Here is a 24,281-nt window from a genome sequence, read left to right on the forward strand (position 1 = left end):
AAGAAAATTATTATTCCTTTTGCTGATCACAAATTTACAAACAATACTAAATGTATTTATTTTCAATGAATTTTTTTCACTAATTTCAATTTATGTTTTTACTCTATTGTATTCTTTTATTTTCTATAAAATTGTTTATGAATCGAGAATGGTTTTTTTCACCATTATTAATAATGGTCAATAAACAATTATTTTTTAAAAACCATTATCTTTTAATGCATTTTAATATTTCCAGCTTGGAAGAAGAATCAGCAACAAGCAACCGAAATGAATTAAATATAACTACAGTCGATGATGGTGTTGATGATGATGCTGATAGAAGCTACCAAAATCTTGAAAGAGAAGCAGCTGTGGATGATGATGATCCGACTGATGAAGCCGCTGCTATGGATACTTCTGATGAAGATGAACAACAGTCGAATACTGGAAATTCAGCAGAAGACAGCTGTAGTGCACGGAATGTAACCAAAGACGGTGGCAACGAGAAAAACGATGCGGTTTGCATATTTTGCAACAAGAAACGAAAACAATTTCGTGATCGAGAGTAACAATTACAAAAATGTTTAATGGGTAGTATTATTGATACAATAAAATGTGAAGCTAGTGAAATAGGTGATGAAGATTTAAAAAAAAAAATAATTAAAGAGTGTGAAAATGATTCAATTATTTTTTATCACAAAGTCTGCCGAAGTAATTATAAAAATGCAGCTCATTCGCATATTATCGCGACAACAGGCAAAAAAACTGAGTGGCATGCATCTCGTAATATTCATAAGGCTTTTCAAGAAGTATGTCGCTTTGTTGCACATAATATAATAGAAAAAAACCAATGTTATTATCTCATACTTGAAAACCTTATTTATTGATATTGCAAAAAGTCAAGACGTTGATTCTTCCATGAATATCGAGCCACATAATTTAGAAACGAGATTGCTTGATAAATTTCCAAAAAAAATTAATATAATTAAAAACAATAATAAAAAAATAGTAAAATCTTATCATGATCATTTAATAGAAAGTGGCTTAGATGTATTAGAAAAACAAGATGTTTTAGATCGAGCTGCATTAATTTTAAGGACAGAAATTAAAAAAATTCAGCGAAATCTCTTGCCAAACGAACCGATCGCTAATGATTTGATTAGAGGAGAATGTGAGATTCCACCAATAGTCGAGGATTTTTATTCAAAATTAATATGCTCTAGCTTTAGTCGTAAAAACAATGAAAATGTCCAAAGAGTCGCCCAATCTTTTTCTGCCGATGTCATTTATGCAGTAACAAACGCTAAAATAAAGCCTTCAAAACACATTTCTTTAAGAATGGCCCTGAATGGCCCTGAATGGCTTAACTAACAGCAAGAGAATAATCAACATTATTAATAAGTATGGACATTGCTGTAGTTATACAGTTCTCGAAGAATTGGAAACTGAAGCAACATTTGCCTCCACTCACAAAAATGAAGTTTGCCCTGAAGGTATCGTCTGCTCGCAAGGCTTATGTACGGGGTTAGCATACAATAATTTCGATAGATTCGTAGATAACTCGAGCGGAAAAGATACTTTGCATGACCCTGTAGGTATTATATTTCAAAATATCATTTATCCGGATGAATCCAATTCTGAACATCAAATAATTGATACGCCTGAAGAACCAAATGAAACTTTTTATGAAGAATCACATTAAATTTCTGAAGAATTACACGAAATTTCAGAAGAATCACATGCAATTTCTCAACAAGAAAACAATTTACCAAATAAGAGGAGAAGACGACGCACCTTTGATGCCGTTATTTTAGATATACAGTGCATTTCAGATAAAAGTATCCACCTTTAATAACTTTTGTAATACTGGTATTTAGAAAAAATCCAAAAACACGTCAATTTATGTTGGAAGGGGCAAGCATTATGGCTTATTTAAACTTACTGGAAAAGCGACCCCCTCACCCCTAGCAGTATCCCCTTTATTTTTTTAAATTACTTTTCATATTTTTTATGTAAAATTTGGATACTCCTCTTTGAGCTGATTTCAAAAATGTATAATACTTGTAGGTTAAAGTGGTTAGTTTATGAGATAAACAATTTTTCTTTTAAGAGCACAAATTTTACTTATTATTTACTTTCACCTTATTTGCCTGTACTAAAATGGGTTGTACAACAGTTCAAACTCTTTAATCTTTTTAACTGTGCTATTTATTATGAAGTTACAATAAGTGTTCAAAATGAGTACCATTCACTTCCATACAATGGTATAATCTATTTTGAAATGCCTCTCTGACATTGCTTAATACGGCTGGATTTAATTGTCGACATTCATTTTCTATCCTCTCTCGTAAATCATCCAGAGATTCTGGTTGGGTAGCATAAACTTTTGTTTTTAAATACCCCCATAAAAAGAAGTCTAGGGGTGTTAAATCCGGTGACCTAGGTGGCCACTCCATCATCTGCCCCCTTCTACCTATCCAACGAGCGGGGAATGTTTCGTTTAAAAATTGTCGGACAGGCATAGCATAGTGTGGGGGAGCTCCGTCTTGTTGAAATACCAGTAAATCTTCGGAAAGGTTATCATCATTTTCTGTTATTGTTGTAATACGTGGGTCAACCCCTTCCCTGAGTAACTCAAGATATGATTCACCATTTAAATTTACGTTGATGAAGAAAGGTCCGACAATGTGGTCACCTAGGATACCACACCAAACGTTTAACTTTTGGGGATGTTGTGTATGGAATTCACGCATAATATGTGGATCACTTTCAGCCCAATATCTACAATTATGCCTACTTACTAAGCCATTTAATGACCATGAGCATTCATCAGAAAAGCAAATATTGTTTAACAATTGTGGATTGTTATTGATAATTTGCGTCATTGATTCGCAAAACTCTAGACGACGATCAAAATCATCTTCATTCAACTCGTGCACCAACTTAACTTTGTATGGGTGGTACTTGAATTTATGTAGAACTCGGAAAACTGTAGAAGATGAAACACCGATCGCTCTACTTATTGTTGACAACGATTGGGGTTGTTGAGCCTCTAAGCTGACTTGCCCTAAAATTGCCACTTGGATTGCTTCGTTATTTACGAGTCCATCTCGCTTATGCACTTTATTGCAAACAAACCCTGTTGTGGTAAATTTCTCCATCAGTTGAATTACATACTTATGAGTTGCATGTCTTCCGTCATGTAATTCGTTAAATATTCTAGCAGCAGCTCTTGCATAATTATTATTTTGGTAGTATAAACCTACAATTTCAATTCTTTCTTGCAAAGAGTAAACCATTTCAGAGAAACAAAATAAATAATGTATCAAATTACACTATCAATAGTGACTACAAATTCTAGTTGACAATGTCAAACTTTAATAAAAAGTAGAGTTTTTAAGTTAAAAAGATTAAAGAGTTTGAACTGTTGTACAACCCATTTTAGTACAGGCAAATAAGGTGAAAGTAAATAATAAGTAAAATTTGTGCTCTTAAAAGAAGTTTATCTCATAAACTAACCACTTTAACCTACAAGTATTATACATTTTTGAAATCAGCTCAAAGAGGAGTATCCAAATTTTACATAAAAAATATGAAAAGTAATTTAAAAAAATAAAGGGGATGCTGTTAGGGGTGAGGGGGTGGCTTTTCCAGTAAGTTTAAATAAGCCATAATGCTTGCCCCTTCCAACATAAATTGACATGTTTTTGGATTTTTTCTAAAAACCAGTATTACAAAAGTTATTAAAGGTGGATACTTTTATCTGAAAAGCACTGTAGAATCCTACAACAAAAAGCCCAGATTACGAGTTACTTTAGAACCCATAACAAGCTCATTTCGTTTACAGATTCCAAATAATATTTTAAAATTTGAACACATTGATCTTGCTTGGATAGTTTGTCATTTTATCGATAAACCATCTTGGATAGGATTTAATAGTATTTTTCATCAGAATACAAGTGGTAAGCAGAAAATCGCGTATTTAACCACAATAAATTCATCACCAACCAACGCTTCTGTAGTTCTGGAAACTATGAAACAAGCTCAAAAAATTGTATCGGAATGCAATGAACCATACATGGAGATAACTTACGATTTAGCAATTGCTAAAGTTGCTTTAAAACTTAAAAGCACTGAAAAACCACGTTTTGATATTTTGTTCATCCATTTGGGTTTTTTCTTATAATGATGGCGTATTTCATAGCTGTAGGAAAGTTTATCGAAAATTGTGGAATTACAGATATACTGGTAAATTCTTAATTACTAGCAAGTGGCTCAGTTAATAGTTTTATAACAGGTAAACATTTCAACCGTTGCAAAAGATTACACCCCTTATTATCACTTGCCCTTCAGATTTTGCATTTTGAAAGATTCATTGAAGACAAAGAAATCATAAATAACTAACGAAATTAAGAAAGCATTATTAGACTTCATAACAACTAAATCATAAAACCCAATAATATCAGATGAAAAATTAATTGCAATTTTAGACGAAAATAAAAATATCAACAGAAGACACTGGATGGTAAACATGGCAAAACGGCTCAATTTTATATGATTTATATTAAATTAATTAGTTATTAAGCAGCAGCATTAGAAAACCGGATGTAGAACTATTTAAATATGTATTACCTAAGATTACTAATATATTCTTTACTTTTAATCAACAAAATTATTCGCGATACACCGTCATATATCATGAGAATTTAATGAAAGTAAGCACAACTCATCCTGGCCTACAAGTGCAGTTTGAAAAAGGATACGGAGTAAAAAGAACCGATAAACCGTTTTCGAGACAGCCAGTAGATCTCACATTGGAACAAACGATAAATTCTGATGCAGCAAATAAATTAACAGGTATTGTTCATTCCACTAATTCAATTTCTACTCGTCAACGTTGGTGCAAAAGTCACACAAAAAATTGTCTGTTGCTGGGAAAATTGTAGAAGTACGAATGCAGCGCGATTTATTTGGATATTTGCTATTATTATCATTACAAGCAACACTAAATATTGATGCTGTTTTTACATATCCGCTTACACCAGTTCCATTAGCCATATGCTATTTAGATGGAATGATTTGTAAAACAGACAAGTCTTCATTATTGAAATGTTTAGAAGAAAATGTGGATTTTAATTAAACTGAAGCTTGTGATGTCATGATTTTTCATTTTGCATTTAATGACTGATATTCCACTGACTTTTGGTAATATTTCAATCAAGTTACTTACAATGATTACGAACACTACTGCTCGCACTATAATAATTACATTCGATCGTTATTTTTCACCATAAATAAAAGATTGTGAAAATTCAGCGAGAGGTACAGTATCTGGTGAACATTTTAATATAAAAAGTCCGGATCAAGTGCGACCATTAAATTTCGTAAATGAATTGAAGAATATCAACTTCAAGGATGCATTAGTTCTGTTTCTTTGTGAGGATTGGCAACGTGATCATATGGCTCCGTTAATCGGCCAAAAAAAGATTTATGTTAATTATGAATCTTGTTACATATATCAAACAGTAAATGAGAGAGTAATAAAAAGTACGCTTCCAGATTTGCAATGTCCAGTTCACGAAGAAGCTGACACAAAAATAATTTTCCATTTTTGTCACATCGACTTTGATGCACATCTTACCATAAGATGCTCTGACACCGACGTTTTGATTATATTGTTAGGCAATATGCAGCATATTAAGAGCAATTTAAAAATTAATATTCTAGTGGTAATACTAAATATTACATTGATGTCAATAAATTGTATGACATTCTAGGAAAAGACTTATGTTCAGCATTACCTGGGTTCCATGCATTCACAGGATGTGATTATAATCCAGCATTCTACCGACGAGGCCAAAAAATTCCTTTTAAAATATGTGAAGTGAATTTTTGTTTCCAGGCTTATGTAGTCTTCTGACATATAATCCACTATTATCAATCCTGCTGACTATTGTTTCAATAATTATCATTATGTAAATTATTGTTGGATAAATTTTTAATTGGCGTAAAAACATTTTTGAAATTTTTTTTAACACAATAAAAATTTTTTCACAACTCTATCCCCGTTGGGTGCACTTGCTGAATCGTTATTTTTTTTTTGGATGTATCTAAACAATCAATTTTACTTAAAATCAATCGAAGTAAAATCACCATAAAAATTGCAACGCTACCTCCCGGACTATATGCTACAATATAGGGTCTCGGAGATATTGAAATATAAATAATTTTTTTCACAATTAAAATTATACAAATATCGATTTAATACTGATATTATTATTATTTATATGGGAGACAAGAAGGTGATCTGCCCGTTCTTTCGTTGATATACGCTTTAATCTCGACAGTGGCGTAATTTAATTGAATAACAATACAGTGAATATTTTGTGATGTAAAATCATACTGGGGAATAACTTCTAACTTCATAGCTACGGCAATTTCCTGGAAAATTCTAAACTTGTAACTTACCATGTTTTTCTCCTGAGGTTTTCATTATCATACATATACTATAATAAAACTATTCTGAAGATCTTGCATCACATTCATCTTCCTCAAAATCACTGTCGTTTAAATTAAGTTCCACAACAGAGGAGGAATTTTTGGTTGATATGTTATAAGTTCTGGTCAGTCTAGGGACTGACTGATATCTCCTTTTCAGTTCTGCAAGAATAACTCGAAAATTTGGCAATATCGAAGAACATTGCGCCTTTCTAGGTCGACATTTCAGAAGTTAAATCATGTATTTCGAGGTTCTTGTTAGTTGAAAACTCGAATTTTTTTGCATTTCCCTTGACGTTGGAGTTATAGTATGTACTATAAGAGTTTTTTGTGTTTTAGTGCAGTACGAGAGTTGTTTTCATCTTAATTAATAACAAGTGCTTTTTTAAACATTCAAACGAAAAAAAGATAAAATTAAAAACTAATGCTGAGTAATTACCAAATATCAGCATAGAAAAAACTTGTCAATAAGAGAAAAAACTACGCTAGAAAATTTACTCCAGATATTTAAGCCAAAAATATTGGACTTTGGTTATAAGCAATAAAATGCATGATATTGTTTCCTATGCTCACTTTTTGATATCGTTAAAGCGTACACGAAAACAGGGTCACCGATATAGAACGCTTAAGTTTGAAGAGATATAATGAAAATTTGTCATAAATTATTAATAGTCTTAAATTTTATGCAGCATTTGAGTTGGATCTTCGCGAACATGATGAAAGAAATATTTAGTAAGATAATCTTGGCATATTTCTTGGACTTATGTATAAATTTTTCGGTTTAATTAGATACAACATTGAGTGAAAACCTCTCTTTCAAAGAAATAGAGAACAATCTGTTATAGTGCATGCTTGAGATCTGTCAACTACGAATAATTGATAAAATTATTGATTCTTACATCACTTAACATAAAACTCAGTAAAACACACCGTTTAGTTGACTTATCACGGTCCCGATTTATTCAATGCCATTAAATTGTTGACTGACTTTCGGCTGCTAGATTCTCTCGTCAACAATTATTGAAAAATTTCTATCAACGTCACTTTGAATATTGAATTTTGAATCCTATAAATTTAAAATTTTTTTCAAGAACTAATACAATCCAAAACCACCGAAAAATCTTAATTATTTCCCAGACGATAAATACATACAAAGTATTCGAAAGCTCGGAAAATTAATATTAATATTAAAGTTAGTCCACTTTGGTGTTTTATTGCCACGCTCCCAATAATAAACCGCTCATAATATAGTTGGCATGTTCTTGATATTAGGTATCTTCTGTTTTAAAATTACTTTTTTTAATTCTTGAAAAATAAAAATTGATGTTTCGACTTCTATTCAAGTCTTTGTCAAAATATGATATTGACACTGACAGTTTGCGTATTTATATCAATCAATCACCTGCATCATCCACATCAAAATAGAAATTTATTTTTTCCTCTGTCCTCACATCACAAATATATTATTTGTAGTTTTTTTTTAAATTTACAAAATAAAGGTATAAATTTTACTTAAACTATTTTTAAGTTTTATTTTGTTTATGGTATTGATGACCCTTTAGTCTATTTTCTAAATACTGAGAGGTCTGTCCTATATAGACAGTGTCATAATTAGTACAAGGCACTTGATATATAATATTACTTCTTTTGTTTTTTGGTGTTTTAGATTTTAATTTAGTAAAATATTTGGATAATGTATTATGTCCTTTATGACTTACACTAATATCATATTTATTGAAATAATTCGATAGTTGTTGGGAAAGTCCTTGTACGTATGGTAAGAAAATGTTTTATGTTCTGATATTTCGTTTATGTTTTGCTTTTTAATTGATTATAGTATTTGTTTGTCCTTTTCTTGAATATCTTGTTTATCATTTTTTCGGGACAATCATTTTTTTTTCAATGCAGTTTTTGCTTTTTGAATAGCTAAGCATCTAATTTCATGAGATGAAATATGTTGTAAGCAATCTAATATGTCATTTTTTATACTTACTTGGGTCCTAACGTTGCAACATCTTCCTCATGGCCATATAAAATAACGTTCCCTTCTTTTTTATCATCACCAGTAGACAAAAATAAAAATATATCAGTTGATCCCACTTCTTTGATGAATCTTTGCATAAAATCTATTTCAGCTTCTTTCTTGTGCATGGAAAAATATTTGGGAGCTGGTTGAACACTCTTTAACATGTTAGCATTAAGTACAGCTAAATCTTTTAGTATCGTTTGTAAATTTTTATTAGAGATTTTTAAATTTTTTTGTAATTTTTCTACCAACTCGACATGTAGGGATGCATTGTTACTAAAATATATTTACGTTTCTCACTTTCCTATTTGAATAAAACATTTGCAGTAGGTACTAATTTTGCCAATAGGAAGGGAAACAAGAAAAATATGTGCTATTTATGTTAGACGTAGACAATGCTATTATTTCCAAGATTAAAGAATCCTAATCCTTTAGACCAAGCAAAATGAAAATAGGGCAAGACACCATTTCTATTACTGCTTACAGTGATTGTCCACAAAAGGGAGTTGCATCCCTACTTATGTGGAGCCTAGTAGTACACTAGCAGTACATGCCTGCTTGACCTCGGCATATCCTGTCAAGGTCATAGTTATCTGCGCACAAGAAACCTAACCTAACCTAACCATTCTGTGACATAGTTCTTAGAGGACTCAACTACACATGAAGGTAGTGTCAATCGGTGGGACTACATGTCAGCCCAGATAAGACCTGCCTTATTACCTTCACTAGAAAGAAAAAGCTTAATCTCAAGCCCATCGAGCTGGACGGGAAAGCCATTGAATGAAAAACACAGGATATATATCTGGGACTCATAGTATATTTCATCTAGAATTTTATTTTGGGCGGGGGGCTCAAGTGGAGAAAATTTTGGAAGGATTCTCCTATAATGAAGCTTAATTGTTGAAGTTTTATGGAGTAAAAACGTATGTTGCACATTAAAGGTTGTACAATTAAAATAAATTAGATTCCTCACAACATTCCTTTGCTACATTCTCTATCTCATGATCATATCCAGTTGGTTTTATAAATGATGGTACAAGACTAAAAAGCTGGGTAAGTTCAGTGTTGGTTGTAGAAAACCTATTCTTCATTTTACAAATGAGAGCATCTGAAAATGCGATGAACACATTTATTCTGTAATAATCACAAGGATTCGAAACATAAGACCGATGAATATGAGCCTTTATAGTCCGAGGACTTTTTATTTCAATGTTGCCAATTTAACAGCTGCACCAAATATGCGATTATAAAATATTTCTTCAGAACGATACCAATCCAATATCACAGTATTTGCAATAGCATAACATTCTTGGAGTTCAACATTTGGGCTTTGAAGATCCTCAGTCAAGAGTCGTTCCCAAAATGCGAAGAGGGATGATAAAGTCAAATCTGCGTATTCAGAAAAGAGACAGGCAGGTTTTGATGTTAGCTTTTCTTTATCAATAACCTCTATACAGGTTGGTACTGAATGAAATACTTGTGAAAAAAAAGGTAATTGCATCATGCCGTTCAACAAAACGCGTTTTGCACATGCTTATCAATTTATGCCGCTTCTCTTCTGGGTGTTGTTCAATTAAAATATTTTCCATTTTGGGAGCCCTTTGAGCTGAATCTTTTACCTCTTTAATAATTCCACATGCATTTCTGATCTTCAGTCTATGTATAGCGCTTTAGCGCTTTGAAAATGGTACGCCATATTTAAATCTTCATCATACGCTTGGCCTCTCAAATTAGAAATATCGACTCCCAGTTTTTCTAGGATAAGTGCTGATAGTTTTTCTCCCGTGAGTCCATCTTTGGCTTCAACAAAACCAACAAACATTTCCTTAATGTAGCCAAAATCAATATATAAATACCTAAGCATATAGTTATCTGCTCCATAGAACTTGCATCTCGAGTTTCATCAGAAATCAACGAAAATAACTACTTTTTCTGTAATTTGTTCCACTTCAGCATTCTATAAGCTCGTTTTGAATTGTTTTGCTGATAGTATTGCATTTTTTTGGAGCAGTTTGAAGATGATCGTTTAATGTTGAATCTCCAGCATCAAACCTAAATCTCAACAAGACTCTGAATTTACCTTCATGGTCTTCTTTTTCTTAAAAGTCCAAGGTGCCATTATTTCAATGACTCGGAAAGCAATATTTTCATTTCCACACAATAAAGTATCAACTGTGTTATCTGGGTTTTCGTTTCTTTTTAAAAATTATAGTTTGTGGTTCTCATTTTTATTATGATCTCTAAACAATTGAATGACATGTTTATACTTTATAAATTCTCCAGGTGTTTTCATGCCAGTCTCTTTGAGCCCAAAAATTACACTTATGCGACAGTAGATACCTTCTTCTTGCTTACTATAAGACAACCGTGGATTGTCACGCAACTATTTTAAATAAATATTCTGATTTGTCCGGATTTTATATTAGTAGGAAAAACATAGGACCTACTTGGAACCCAATGTTTTGTTAAAACGTTATGAATTTCGTCATCAGTTATATTGGATTTTCCAACATAATTAGCAATGTCATATTTCTCCGATTGAGGATAAATAGATCTACTTTCCAGAGGCTGAAGTCATTGGCATCGGTCAGTATGTTTTGTGTCTAAGCTGAGGCTCGACTTGTCGATGGACCAGCGTTGGCGCCATCTTGCATGTGAACGTCTTCACTTTTACACTTCTTTAGGTTCTTGTAGAAATACGGAACATTTGTCTGTTTAAGTTTAGACATTTCCACAACATAAACAATAATACGCTTAGTTTAACTTCACACTGCATACGTTCGTTCGATAAGTAGTTTACAAAAAGAAAACAAAAATTATATTAGCAATTATGAAACAGCGTACACACTGATTAAGTGATTGACAATGATTGTGAAGAAAGGAAATCAGAGCCGACGATAGCGCGTGTTTATTTCAATGAAACGGAATAGGCACAAAAATCAGCTTAAGCTCGAAACCCCCTCCCCCCACAGATCCGGCACTGATCCCTGATGGTAGGGTCTACGGGGAGAAAATGGGATTGTAACCCAAAGATCCTACTGTAGATACACGGCAATCATAAGACCAATTATCACATATGGAGCAGAGGTTTGGGGTACTAGAACTAGTCTGAACATCACGAGACACAAAGACTGGCTTGCATAAGTGCAATCGGGGTCATTAGATCATGCCCAACAGCTGCACTAGAAGTAAATTTAAATCTCCCATCTCTCCAAATAATATTGAGAAGCGTGGTGGAACAAGCTTCACTCAGAATAATCAGAGACTTAATTAACAAGGAAAAACCGTCCTTAACAAATGACCAAACCCAGGACTAAATACCAAAAAAATGGTACATGGATGGCTCCGAAACAGCAGAAAGAACTGGAATAAGAATGTACGGGCCTAGAACCAAACACTTTAAAAGTCTGGGCAACACACAAAGCATTTTTAAGCAGTTTGATAGTTAAGCAGCTATTAGAGCTATAAACTCCAATATCATAAAATCCATACTAGTTTGGGAATATCTGGATAGGTTAAACGAGCTAAGCAAGAAAAATAAAATAATCTTGCAATGAATTCTAAAATTTCTAAATTGAATAGATGAGCTGTAAACCCCAGTATAGCAGCAATAAAGGGGGGCACAATAGATTCTTTGGGTTGCGGTGTACATGGTACCTAATCTAATATATATACATACAAACTACACTTACTTTAATATGGTAGTGAGTTTCTTCTCTCTATCTAAACAACTTGCTAATTTGTTCAGTACTCTGTTACCCACTAAGAAATGTAACAATATTTTATTTTTGCGTTTACTTTTCTCTATATGTAATAATTTGATGCCTTGTAATTGACTAACGTTTGTAACATGAGTTCCACAACACATATTACTATCGATATCACCAATATTTATAACTCTAATATCTCCTTTGTGATCTTCGGGTAAACCCTTCACACTACGAACCTAAAAATATTTACATAAAATAGTTTTTACCTCAAATTTAAACAAATGTTTGGTTTTTTTAGAAGAAGATGTTGCTTTTGATTTTCTTATTTTATATATATATATTCAATTTGTACCTTTAATTGAAGCCAAATAAGCACTGAAAAATATATACGAGGGTTGACTGAAAGTTTCCGACCTAGAAATAAGATATTTTTCTTCCTTAATCATCTTTATTGTCAATCTAGCCTCTTTCTAAATCTATACACTTAATCAAGCATTTAAGTATACCATAGCGTCACCTTCTAATTTTTTTATTACAAGTTTTTATTAACAATCAGAATATTTTTTACATTCTATAGGTTAATTTGCTCGCGAGTGTTAAATAATCTAACATTTATAATGGCTTGTTGAGGCTTTTCGCGTTTCGTGGCGTTAACAACTCCTCTAGTAGTCGTTTTGGATGGGTTTCTATAGTTTGGTGGTATTTGATGATTCTCTCTTGGATAACTTCTTGTATAGTGTGATTTGTGACATACCATGGAGCATCTACTAGCTGACGGAGTATTTTAGATTGGGATCTCTAAATAATATTTGTATTAGATTTGGAAGCGCAATCCCACAGCTCTATTCCATATGTCCATATAGGCTTGATGACAGAATTGTAGATAAGGACTTTTTGTTTGGATTTGCATTTTTTCCCTATCAATCAATGTTGCTTTTATATCAAGTTGTTTTCTTTTTTTTTGCGACGTGTTGTTTTCAGTTAAGTTTTTTATCTACGTGGATTCCTAAGTATTTGTCACTATCTGCTTGAGGTATTTCCGTATCGTTTAATTTAACTGTCGGACATGTACGTAGCGTGAATGTTACAATGAATGGTGCAATGATCCTCAGGCTCAATTTTGCTCATACGGCCACGTTTGAACTCAGCTCCCCAAATTCACGATTGTAAATGATGATGTAAAGTGTCCGTACCCAGTGTCTAACTTCTCTCTTATTTGTGTAGATGTATTGCCTGAAAGCATGTGCAAATATATTTCATAACTTACATTGATAAGTCGTAGTGTATCTTTAGGTTGAGGTCGTTAACTTTTCAGACAGCCCAATAAAAATTAAAGCATAATTTGTTAGGCGGTCAAGACATTATAAAAGTTATTTTGGTATTTATACTAGTTTTTTTGGCTCTGGGAAATTCAAAAATCATTTGATTCCAATTATTTCGTGGCGCATTTACGAAAAACTTGGAGAAATAAAAAAAAATTAATTTATTTAATCATTGACTTTATCAGTGCTTTAAATGATCAAGTAAACGCACTCTGTGACTTATAATTATCGATAACTAAGGAAACCCAAATATAAAACCATATTTTGCATATTTTTCTTTTTTGAAATAGTTGCATATATCCTTAGTAAATAGTATACGAGGGTTGCTATTGAAGTTTGAGATATGGAAACACTGATGTCAAATTTGACATGTCCATCCTAATGTCTGACATTTTTAATGGTGAACGTACTCAGAACCGGTTCAACGTGGATGAAACTAAAGGCAGTGTCCCGATAAACTCGCTTTGATTTTAGTGATGAAGCACCATCTTGAGCCACCGTGGTTCACTGGTTTTCCGACTCCAATAGTGGTCACAATTCGCTACAGGACGAATTTCGTGAAGGTCTTCCACAATCGGCTGTTGTCCCAGAAAATATCGATGATGTACGTAAACTGATATTGCCAGATCGTCATGTCACATACTGTGAGATTGATGCATATTTGGGCATTAGTTCCACTCGCAAACATTCAGCATTGCATGAACATTTGGGTTTTGAAAAGATTTTTTTTTCGTTGTACAGTCATTATTTGGCACCCAATAATTTTTTCTTATTCCCGCAGATCAAAAAAAAAATTGCGAGGCCAACGTTCATCTACACCTGAAGAAGCAGTTGATGCGTTCAAATCACATGTTTTGGAGGTACCTCAATTGGAATGGAAAAATGCTTTGACAATTGGGTCAAACGCATACATACAAAGGTGTATTGATCTTAATGGAGAATATGTTGAAGAACATTTGTTTTTATTTGTTTACCTCAAAGCTTAAGTAGCAACCCTCTTATTGTGCATAATTGAACTAATTTTGAAAGATGTGGACCGTTTCAAGAAAAAACAATTTTATAAATCAGCTATTCAAAAACAATTGTATGCGACATTTTTTTATTTTGTACCAAATGAATATGGATGATTTACAGAACTATCCAGAACTATTGCTTCCTTAATGAAGTTTATTATAGTATTCAAAGTTTTAAAAAAGAAATATATAAATTAGATATAGCTGCTTCATTTTTCTTGCAATCTACAAAAATATGATTCGCATCACCGATAGATACGTTGTAAGGGATGCAAAAAGGGAACCCAATTTATGAAGGACCACCAGAAAACAACAATTTATCCGCGTTAAAGTTTCTATGCATTTTTTACTATAATTAAAATATATTGTGTGGAATGCTATTTAGTAGATTTTGATGAAGCTAGAAATGGGAACTTTCTGATGTTTTAATGAGGTTATTGTAAACTTCTCGCCATCTGACTTTGATAGATTTTTTATGCTGGCTAATTACACCAGCTTGAAAGAAAAATTGGAAATTAATTAGTTAAGAATTGCGAGGTTTGAAACTTCGATGTTTCTTTTGAAAAACATTAAATTATATAATATAAATTCTTTTTGATGCAATTTTTTAGATCATTTCCGTATGAAACGCTCTGTATTGGATTATTTGTTTTTCAGCTAAAAATTGTTTACGAATATTTAATGGTGGTTATTTAATTTCTGCCAAAGCTGCTTGGTTAGTAGATGATATCATTAGCCACAAGTATTTAAGGCTTTCTATTGAATACGGTGAATAATTAAAAGTTTTTTTTAAAATGTTGCGCCATATAATATACACCCATAGCCCAATATGGAACGAAGGTTAGCCTTGTAGAATGTACACGCAAGGTTTGAGTCTACTCCTCATTTCCTTTTGGAAACTATTCTAAACAGATTAAAAAACTTTCTCGCATTGGTTTTGAAACATAATTAATGTGGTTCGTCCATAGTAAGACTAAGCCTAGATATTTGATTTCGTCAATAAATAGAATCGTGAAATCAACCAGGTAAGTAGCTCTAGCAGTCTTAGTTCCATGTCGAGTGAAATATACCAAAACAGTTTGATCCTCTTAAAAACTGAATCCATATCATTTAACCAGGTTATTGGTAGCTGCATACATTATCTCACGGCTTCTAAACATTGCTCATAAGAATCATGGATGAAGTAAAAACATAGATAGTCAGCGTATTGAATCATGTTAAATTTACCATCTACTAACTTCTGCAGATCTGCAGTGGAAATGTTAAATGAGGTGGGGCTCAAAATAGATCCCTGAGGTAAGTCGATATATACTGTATGAGCACCATGTAAAACGTTAACCTTTCAAAGGTTTTTGTGACACACTAAAACCTTTGAGTTGGAACGGAATGCTGATAATAATCCAGGGTCTTTATTAGGTTTAAGTATGAGACAAACTATGATATTTTTAAAGCAATCAGAGTATTTTGGTTCCTCCACCAGTCATTAAATAATTGCAATATAGAAAATTTTGACGGAATTAGATAAATTATAATTTATTTTATATGAAGTCACGTAGACTAGGAGCAGTGTTGATATTTTTTTAATTTCTAAATCCAGTTCAATTTTATTGCAGTTCTCAAGAAACTTATTTTGAAGCACGTAATCAAACGGTTCAAAGAATATGCTTATACCCAGTATGCCTAAGGTCAATTCTGCCTCAGTATGGAATAAGCCATACAAAGAGCTACGTATGGATATGAGAAAAGTGTACTATTCCGCATGCGTTGAAATAGTAAGTATAATTTTTGAATATACAATACAAAGGGTGGTATGAAATCTGTTGTTATGTGTTATTTTTTTTGAAAACATATACAATGAAAGTACATAGAAATGGACAGGGTGTTGCAGCTTTTTGTTTTCTATCTATATTTTTTGAATGTTAAATTTATTTGTTACGAATTTGAATCTGAGGAAATTGAAGTATTGGTATTGTTGTTTCTCAATTTAGGGGTTGCAATTATTTTTTTCATTACAGATACCATGCAATAACAAACTTCAAATAAAAAAAAGCAAACTTCTGCTCATACTGCTAAATTGGGTAAGATAAAATATGGAGTACTGAATACACTGTTTACACCACCACTACACCAGCACTCACAATTACCCTGTCTGACACGCGCTTCGGAAACTGAAGGTAAATAGTTTACCTTCAGTCACTGGTTATCGAAACGCACGACGGACAGTTTAATTGTTAGTGTTGGTGTAGTAGTGGTTAATTGTCGCGAAACGAGTCCTAGAGAAAAGTGTTTCATATAAAAGTTGTAGATAATAAAAAATCTAAAGCTTTCATTCTATGTATTTTTCGACATAACCACAAAATTTGCGAGAAAATGACGAAAAACTGAATTTTCAGTTTTTTAATTTTTTCTCGCAAGAAAATGATTTATTTCAAATGGAACTTTGCGAAAGTACGTAATCATTTGCAACAATCTAATCAATTTTTGGCCTCTTTTGTTATTGTGGTTTAATTTCTTCGTCGATCAAAGTCTTAAATTATTAAATCAGAATCACTTAAATCTACAAATACTTCTCTATCTCTATGTGAACAAGTCTCAGTGCATTTATTGATTGATACTTTTTAAGCCGTGTTTTTGGTAGCCACATCTTTGATTATTGCATCCACTTTCATAAGTAGCGAATACAACTTTCCGGGAATCAAGTCGAAGCTGTCAGAGATATATTTCGGTACGATTCCAACCAAGTTTGCAATTGATAATAGACTCTGTAGGAGTGTTGTGCAGCTGCTTCTTCAGTTTTTTTTCTAATTTAAAAATGGATTTGTTTTTACTTTTGTAAATAGTAACTGTAATTTCTGATCCCTTTTTTGTAATGGTTATGTGATGTGCATATTTTTGATAATAAACACCAGACGTATAGACATTTACTAATACAACAGAATTGCTGCTCTTGTGTAGGCTTACTTTATCCTACCCCTCACAATTCCCAACTTTCAGTTGTTTTGAGCGGGCACTTCAAATACCTGTATGCGGTAGAATTTTAAATTTGTTACAATTTTTTTTTTTTGAATACGTAAATGTGTTTTCTTATTTTTTATATTATTCCATTTTTATATTATGAATTAATAACATAAATATGCTAAAAAATTGAAAACAATGAAAAAAAACCGATGATTCGAAATTTTTTTTTTTCGGTTCTTCTTAATTTTAAGATGCTAAATAATAATAATAATTTATTAAAAACGATTCATGATTGGAAAGTAGAGATCTCGATGAAAAAATAAGCACTAGTACAATATCAAAATCAAAAAAAATCAATAAAATTCTTCGCCGAGGATGTGTTTCTTCGGAAAAATGGTAAAATCTCGAAAAATATTCATTTTCCATAATTGAAAAAAATTCATTGTTCTATGTTCAAATAATTACGTACTTTCACAAAAATAGAAAAGCAGAAAAAGTGCTACAGAGTGAAACAGTAAGTGTCAAAAATGTGGATATATACACAGAGAAAAAAATTGGTCAACAAAAATATCATTTCGTAAGCATGAGTTTAATAATGAGGCAAAGAAGAAAGGGCATTTCAGAGCAAAGTTCATAAGGTAGTACATGAGATCGAAAACAATTCTAGTTCAACTGAGAGTGGTGAGAATGAGTTTTTTGCGAATGCTGTGTCCAGGCATGAAAGTAGGAGAAATTCAAAAAAGATGGATGAAACAGATATATTTATTTTTAATTATCCTGTAGAGTTCAAGTTAGATACAGGGGCAGAAATATGTGCGATACCAAAGTATGTTTTTGAATCTATTAATTCTACAATAGAAGTCAGAAAGTTTGACATTGGTTTGGTTCCATACGGTAGTTCAAACTTTAGATTAGATACCTTGGAGGAAGTCAGATTAACATGTAAAGTAAATAATACTTCAGTTAAAATATTGTTTGCTGTCTTTAATGCTAGAAATTTGATACCATGACTCAGTCTTCAAGACTGCATTGGCTTTAGTAAAACGACTTCATAGCGTAGTAAATAGCAAAAATAATCTCAAGTTGTTGTTAAGTATTAGTGATGTGGAAAAGGAATTTCTAGAGGTATTTGAAGGATCGGGTGAATTTCCCAGCCAATCATATTTCACTAAAAGATAATGCTACACACAAAAATATCACCAATTAGAAGGGTATCAAAAATTCTACATGATAGATTATTTCAAAAATTGAATCATCTAGAAAGTAAAACTATAATTAAAGAAATAAAATGGAGTCTTGTGGCTTGTGTGCTCAATGAAAAAAGTGCTGATTTATGTAGCTTTGGTACGTTCTTTGGATGATACTAATTTTTAAGTATGCCTTTTGGAATATCATCTGCCCCAAAGGTAGTTCAAAGAAAAAAATATGAATTATTTGGTGATCTTGAATGTGTAAGAATCTATTTTAACCATCTTATTGTTATAGACTCCAACGAATTGACAATTTAAAAAACGAAACGTTTCCTAGGGCATATTTTTTCCATGCAAGGTATTAGTGCTGACCAAACCTAAATGAAAGCGATTTTGGAAATGAAAACTGAATTGTTGAGGATTTTGGGAATGATGAAGTTCCTGGTCAAATTTATTCTCAATTTATCCAAAATTTCTGCCCCTCTAGTAAACTCACACGAAATATTCAGTGGCATTGGAATGATACTCATAAGTCATCCTCAAATCAACTAAAACATTTACTCACATTTTCGCCAGTATTAAAATTTTTTATCCTGAAAAGGAAATTGTGCTCGAGGATAGTGCTTCCAAAGATGGTCTTAGTGCATGCTTGCTACAGAAAAACAGCCATTTGGATTTGACTCTAGAAGCCTTACTGTTACTGAGCAAAATTATGTACAAATAGAAAAAGAAATAGTGGCCATCTTGTTTGGCGTCCAATAGTTTCACTTATTTATTTATGGTTTAGATATCAAATTGTATAGTGACCATAAGCCTTTAGAAGCCAATCAGTTCATGCCATTGTACAGTATAATCCAATGTAGGACAAAAGGAAGAAACAATTTAAGGCTGATACTGGCAATGATTTTAATTAGGTTTGGTAATAAAATACATTGGTGAGGATTGGCCAAAGACATCTTAAAATACCCGACAGCGTAAGAATTTATTCAAAATTAAGATGAGATAGAAAGTTAATGAAAGATAAAAAATGGATGAAATACTGAAATACAAAAACTAGATTATTAAAAATATGAAGCAGTAAGAAACCAAATCAAATATCAATTAAAGCAAAAGAGACCAAAGAAAACTTACGGATAATTTTTGGACACGGAATTACACAAAACTATTAACATTAAACATTAAATCAATTGAGAAAATGAAATATGATAAATATAAAGGACAAGAAAGAAAAAATAAAAATGAAGCAAGAGTATTTCAAGGACCTTACAAATGTAAATAATGAGGATGAGTTGATGGAAAGAAATAGGCAGCAATGGAGTTATCGAAGTTATAAGGAAAGAAGAAATAGTAGTTGCAATTAAAACATTAAAGTTAAAAAAATACCACCGGAAAAAAAGGTTAAATATTATTACTGTTCACATATTACGTATTTTGTGTCTTTTTGTAGATGATTACTTGATAAAAAAAGTACCAATTATAATATGTTGGTGACACACTACAATTGTTGCTTGGTATAACACAAGTTGTTTCTCTCGGTTATAAGACCTACCAAATATTTTATTTAATAATTAAGACAATTCAAAAAAAATGATGACGGTATGTAATGAAGAATCATTAAATCTGATTGTCAGAATGATTGTGAATCAAATTGTGGTATCTGTGAAAATGGTACTGTGGTATCAGAAGATAGCAAAATATCAAAAATAAATAGAATAGCATTATATAGTGATGACAATTTGGAAAAAGAGTGGAAAGAACATGATACTGCACCAAACATACAGAATTATTTAAACATTCTTATTGAAATTGGTGACGTGCTGACTATCAGTGAGATGACGGCTTTATTTTTTGATAGTGTCTTTTTTTAATTTAGTCATTACGGAGATCATTCTCAAATGAAAAAGGTACATAAAATTTCTGCAAAAACCAAAAAAAAAAAGTGAAAAACCAACATTTATGTATAATTTTTTCAGTTAGTTAGTTTTTTTCATGTGGATTGAAAAACAAATATAAAAACTTTATTTAATCACTTATAAAAAAAGTATTATCAATTAGATGTCAATGATTGCACCTGAAACCCTGAAACTAAAGGTTTCTTTTTATTCCAGTTAATTTTTTTTATAAATCTACCTTAAAAGCAAAGATTTGAATGTGATAATGTTCTTAAAGGCACCAAAGTTAATTACTTTAAATTACCTCATCATATAATTCTTTTGGTATATCTTTTGGATATACGGTCACTGTAACCTCTAGTCCTTCCCTTATTAATTCATTAACCATATTTTCTACTAATTGAATGTCCTTATCCAATAACATAGGAATATCTACAAAATACCCACATAACAATATTTTTATTCTTATTTTTGACTATAAAATGACAGTTACCTAATTCAACATAAGAATCTTCTTCTCCTAACCACCAAGATACAGTTTCAGCTGAAAATTTTTGTTCAAGTACGGCAGACAATAAATGTTGACCTGAATGTTGCTGCATGTGATCAAATCTTCGTTCCCAGTCAACTTTTTGTTTAACAGAAGTACCAATTTCCAGGGGTTGAGAAATAAAGTGAATTGCTTTATCTTCTTTCCTAACAATTTTTTTAACTGGAATATCTTCTATTAATCCATAATCACAAGGCTGAAAAGATAAAACCATAATAATGATAGCGGCCTATAAATGTCGATAGTAAGTTCTTACCTGACCTCCCCCTTCAGGAAACAATATTGTATCTTCCAGAATAACTGCATAATACTCAATAGTTTGTACATTACCGTCAACCACTTCATCAACCAATACTTTGTTGCATTCAATAACTTTAGAAGTGAACTGAAAATTATAACTGATACAATTACACATGCTCAAAAATACGGTATAATTGATTGTTGTAAATTTCCAAGTTCATATAAAAAGATAATATATCACATTATTGTCTTTATAAAATCTCATGAATATGATATACATATATAAGAGGTTGTTTATATAATGCGTATTAATACACACTTATAAAATAGTTTTCAAGCATTGAGATTCCTTATTAAAATAAGAATCGAGGAATACAAATCTATATTGTAATCATAAATCTTAGTAAGCACCAAAAAATTTTTGTTTTTATCATAAGTGAATATTCATGATAAGATTTAATATCTTCATAAACTAGAGGATAGAATAATTTTAGATACCTCTTTTAAAAAAGAATCATCTTGGCACTTAAATACCATGATATCCTATTCGCAATAAGAAATTTGCCAGTATAGGGATTATCAATAATTAACTAAAAATTATACATACTTCTTCTTCTTTTTCTTTGTGATGATGGACTCAATCCTTAGATTATTCACCCAGCTAAGTTAAGATTCCTGCAATTTAATTTAACTGTCGAGAGTTACAAGTATTAGGGCGCGATTTCATGAAGGCAACTAGCAACCAACAACCAGCAGCCGCAACCAAAAATGGTAGTAGGGGGGAAGGTTTCTGTAGTTGAATTATTCCATCTGCGGCCACGAATCGCCAGGTGTTGTCGCAGGTTGCTGGCTGATGGGAGAGAATCCATGAAGAGAGAATACAACATCAATCACATTTATTTGAAATAGACGCTACTTTAATATAACAGCACTGCTCTTGTATGTCAACAGTTTCAAACGCACTTACAGGCTTTCATCACTTTTGAATGCGGTTGCTGGTTGTCGGTTGCTAGTTGCCTTCATGAAATCGCGCCCTTATTGTGCCTGACTCATAGTCATCTCTCCAGCAATGTGAAATTATCAAATTTTACAGTTTGTTTTCTTTAAAAAAGCAAATATTAAAACTGAGCTGCCCCTAAGCAAGCAATTAAGCATACTAAAATAAAATCTATTTCTAATGTCACTTCCAATGCTGTTTGTTTGTGTCAAACTGCCTACTTTCCCGCACATGCACCGAAGCGAATCAACCACTCCAATTCTATAAAGATGCTCTTCATTGCCACAATTACCCAATCTCATTCCACACACCATGGTGATTCTGGCCCTATCCAAATTCACTTAACAAAACCTGGTTTTTGATTGATTTCTCCTTTCTATTTGAATATCTTGACAGCTGCCCATTCCTCATTTCACAGATCCCTTATTTAATTTTTGATGAAAGGTAATAAATCTTTGTAGTCAGTTTCTCAAAAATTAATATTGTTTTCATTAAGACTTTGCTTCACAATTTTATCTGCTTCTTCATTGCCGTGAATCCCCGTGTAGCTAGGTTTCCAAGCCAATCCAACTTCTATTCCCATTTGCTTGGCTTCCCATAGATGTTGTCTTGTTATTAACTATTAAGAATTCTGTGCTGCTATTTAGTCCAAAACTTTTTGTTTTTTGTATTGTGCTACTCGAATTCGCTGGAATAAAAACATTAGGTATTTTCTGTTCAATACTACTCTTGATAACCACAACAATTGCTAGGGTTTCAGTCGTGCATATGTTGGCATAGTTCGACACTATAGTTGATGCTTTGAATATAGTTGCTTTGTCTTTCTTTTTCATGTAAAGACCAAACCCGATTTGTTCTCTTCATTTTTACAGCCATCTGTATATATTGTCTGTTATCGGGCCATTTTTTGAGTAAGATATTGGACTGGAATATTTGGTTATTATGGGAAGATTTTAAGAGTTCAAAATGGAGTGTTTTAACATCCATCAATTGGGATTCATAGGAGTGTAAAAAACAAAGGATTGTTCTATGTATGTTTGTTCTATGAGGTTATCTAAAACCTACATTTTCTGTTCCTCTTTAATTACATGATTCACAGCATCTCTCCAGTTCTCTTCAGTTATTGTTGTCAATGAGTACTTCATGAGTTCACGAACATCTTTCATTTTAAATGTTTTATTATGTCTAGCTACATAACCTTTCATTTGGGCCCATATTAACTCTATCACAATGGTATGGCGGCAAACGAAGCATTGTTATCCCACGAATCTTGGCTATTTCATCAATAACAAACTTTTTAAATTGTAGCTTGTGATCTGAAGCAACCTTTAAAAGTTCTTTTTTCAGCATATCATCTTCAAATGGTATATCTTTTACGATCAACCAGTTTCTAATATCAGCTTTTCTCCAAGAGGTAGATGGAAGATTTTCTGTTAATCGCAAATGATAATTGGCATTGTCAACGAACCCTTGATTGTATCCAATATGCGTTATTATTAGTCGGCGACCTTTACCGATAGGAGTTTTCAGTCCAGTAGATAAACCTTCTATGAAAGCTTGACGGCTGGTTTGAATACTTTCGTCCTGCCATATTTTTTTTACTGAATGTCCTTCATTGAGCCATGTCTCATCTAGATAATAGATTTGTCTTCCTTCCTGTCTGTATTTTCGGATATCTCGTAAATACTGGCGTTTCCAACATATTATTTCTTCGTTGTCGATTAGCACTGATTTGCGACTTTGTTTCTCCCAAGTAAAATTTAGCTTGTATAATATTTTGCACAAAGTTTTTCGCTTTATGTCAGGCAAATTCTCGTCCTCCTTCACCATTCTTAGAATTATGTCAAAGGTTGGGATCTCTTTTTTAAAATATAATTCATGTACTTTTCGCCTTATTGTATTTGGC

General features: G+C 32.2%; 2 protein-coding genes across 8 annotated transcripts in view; both read right to left on the reverse strand.

Moving 5' to 3' along the window:
* Positions 1-22,011, reverse strand: part of LOC130445463 (alanyl-tRNA editing protein Aarsd1-B) — a 38,844-nt gene extending 16,833 nt beyond the window's left edge. For 5 of the 7 annotated variants that reach the window (XR_008910054.1, XR_008910052.1, XR_008910053.1 and 2 more), the window contains exons 1-6: positions 21,877-21,981; positions 21,395-21,523; positions 21,082-21,334; positions 20,893-21,020; positions 12,196-12,449; positions 8,471-8,779 (exon numbers count right to left, since the gene is read on the reverse strand). Coding sequence is in view for 2 of the 7 variants with exons in the window: in XM_056781080.1 (XP_056637058.1) it covers positions 8,471-8,779; positions 12,196-12,449; positions 20,893-21,020; positions 21,082-21,334; positions 21,395-21,523; positions 21,877-21,915 (1,112 nt within the window). In the remaining 5 variants the exon portion in view is untranslated. Of the gene's footprint in view, positions 1-8,470; positions 8,780-12,195; positions 12,450-20,892; positions 21,021-21,081; positions 21,335-21,394; positions 21,524-21,876 lie in introns of all 7 variants that reach the window. The other 2 variants (XM_056781080.1, XM_056781082.1) reach the window with 1 other exon arrangement.
* Positions 22,012-23,560: 1,549 nt separating this feature from the next.
* On the reverse strand, positions 23,561-24,205 carry LOC130445847 (uncharacterized). The gene has a single exon (XM_056781733.1). The coding sequence runs from the start codon at positions 24,203-24,205 to the stop codon at positions 23,561-23,563; it is 645 nt and encodes a 214-aa protein (XP_056637711.1).
* Between the last annotated feature and the right edge of the window lie 76 nt (positions 24,206-24,281).

This window comes from Diorhabda sublineata, chromosome 6 (genome assembly GCF_026230105.1).
Source record: "Diorhabda sublineata isolate icDioSubl1.1 chromosome 6, icDioSubl1.1, whole genome shotgun sequence".
NCBI classification, from domain to species: Eukaryota; Metazoa; Arthropoda; class Insecta; order Coleoptera; family Chrysomelidae; genus Diorhabda; species Diorhabda sublineata.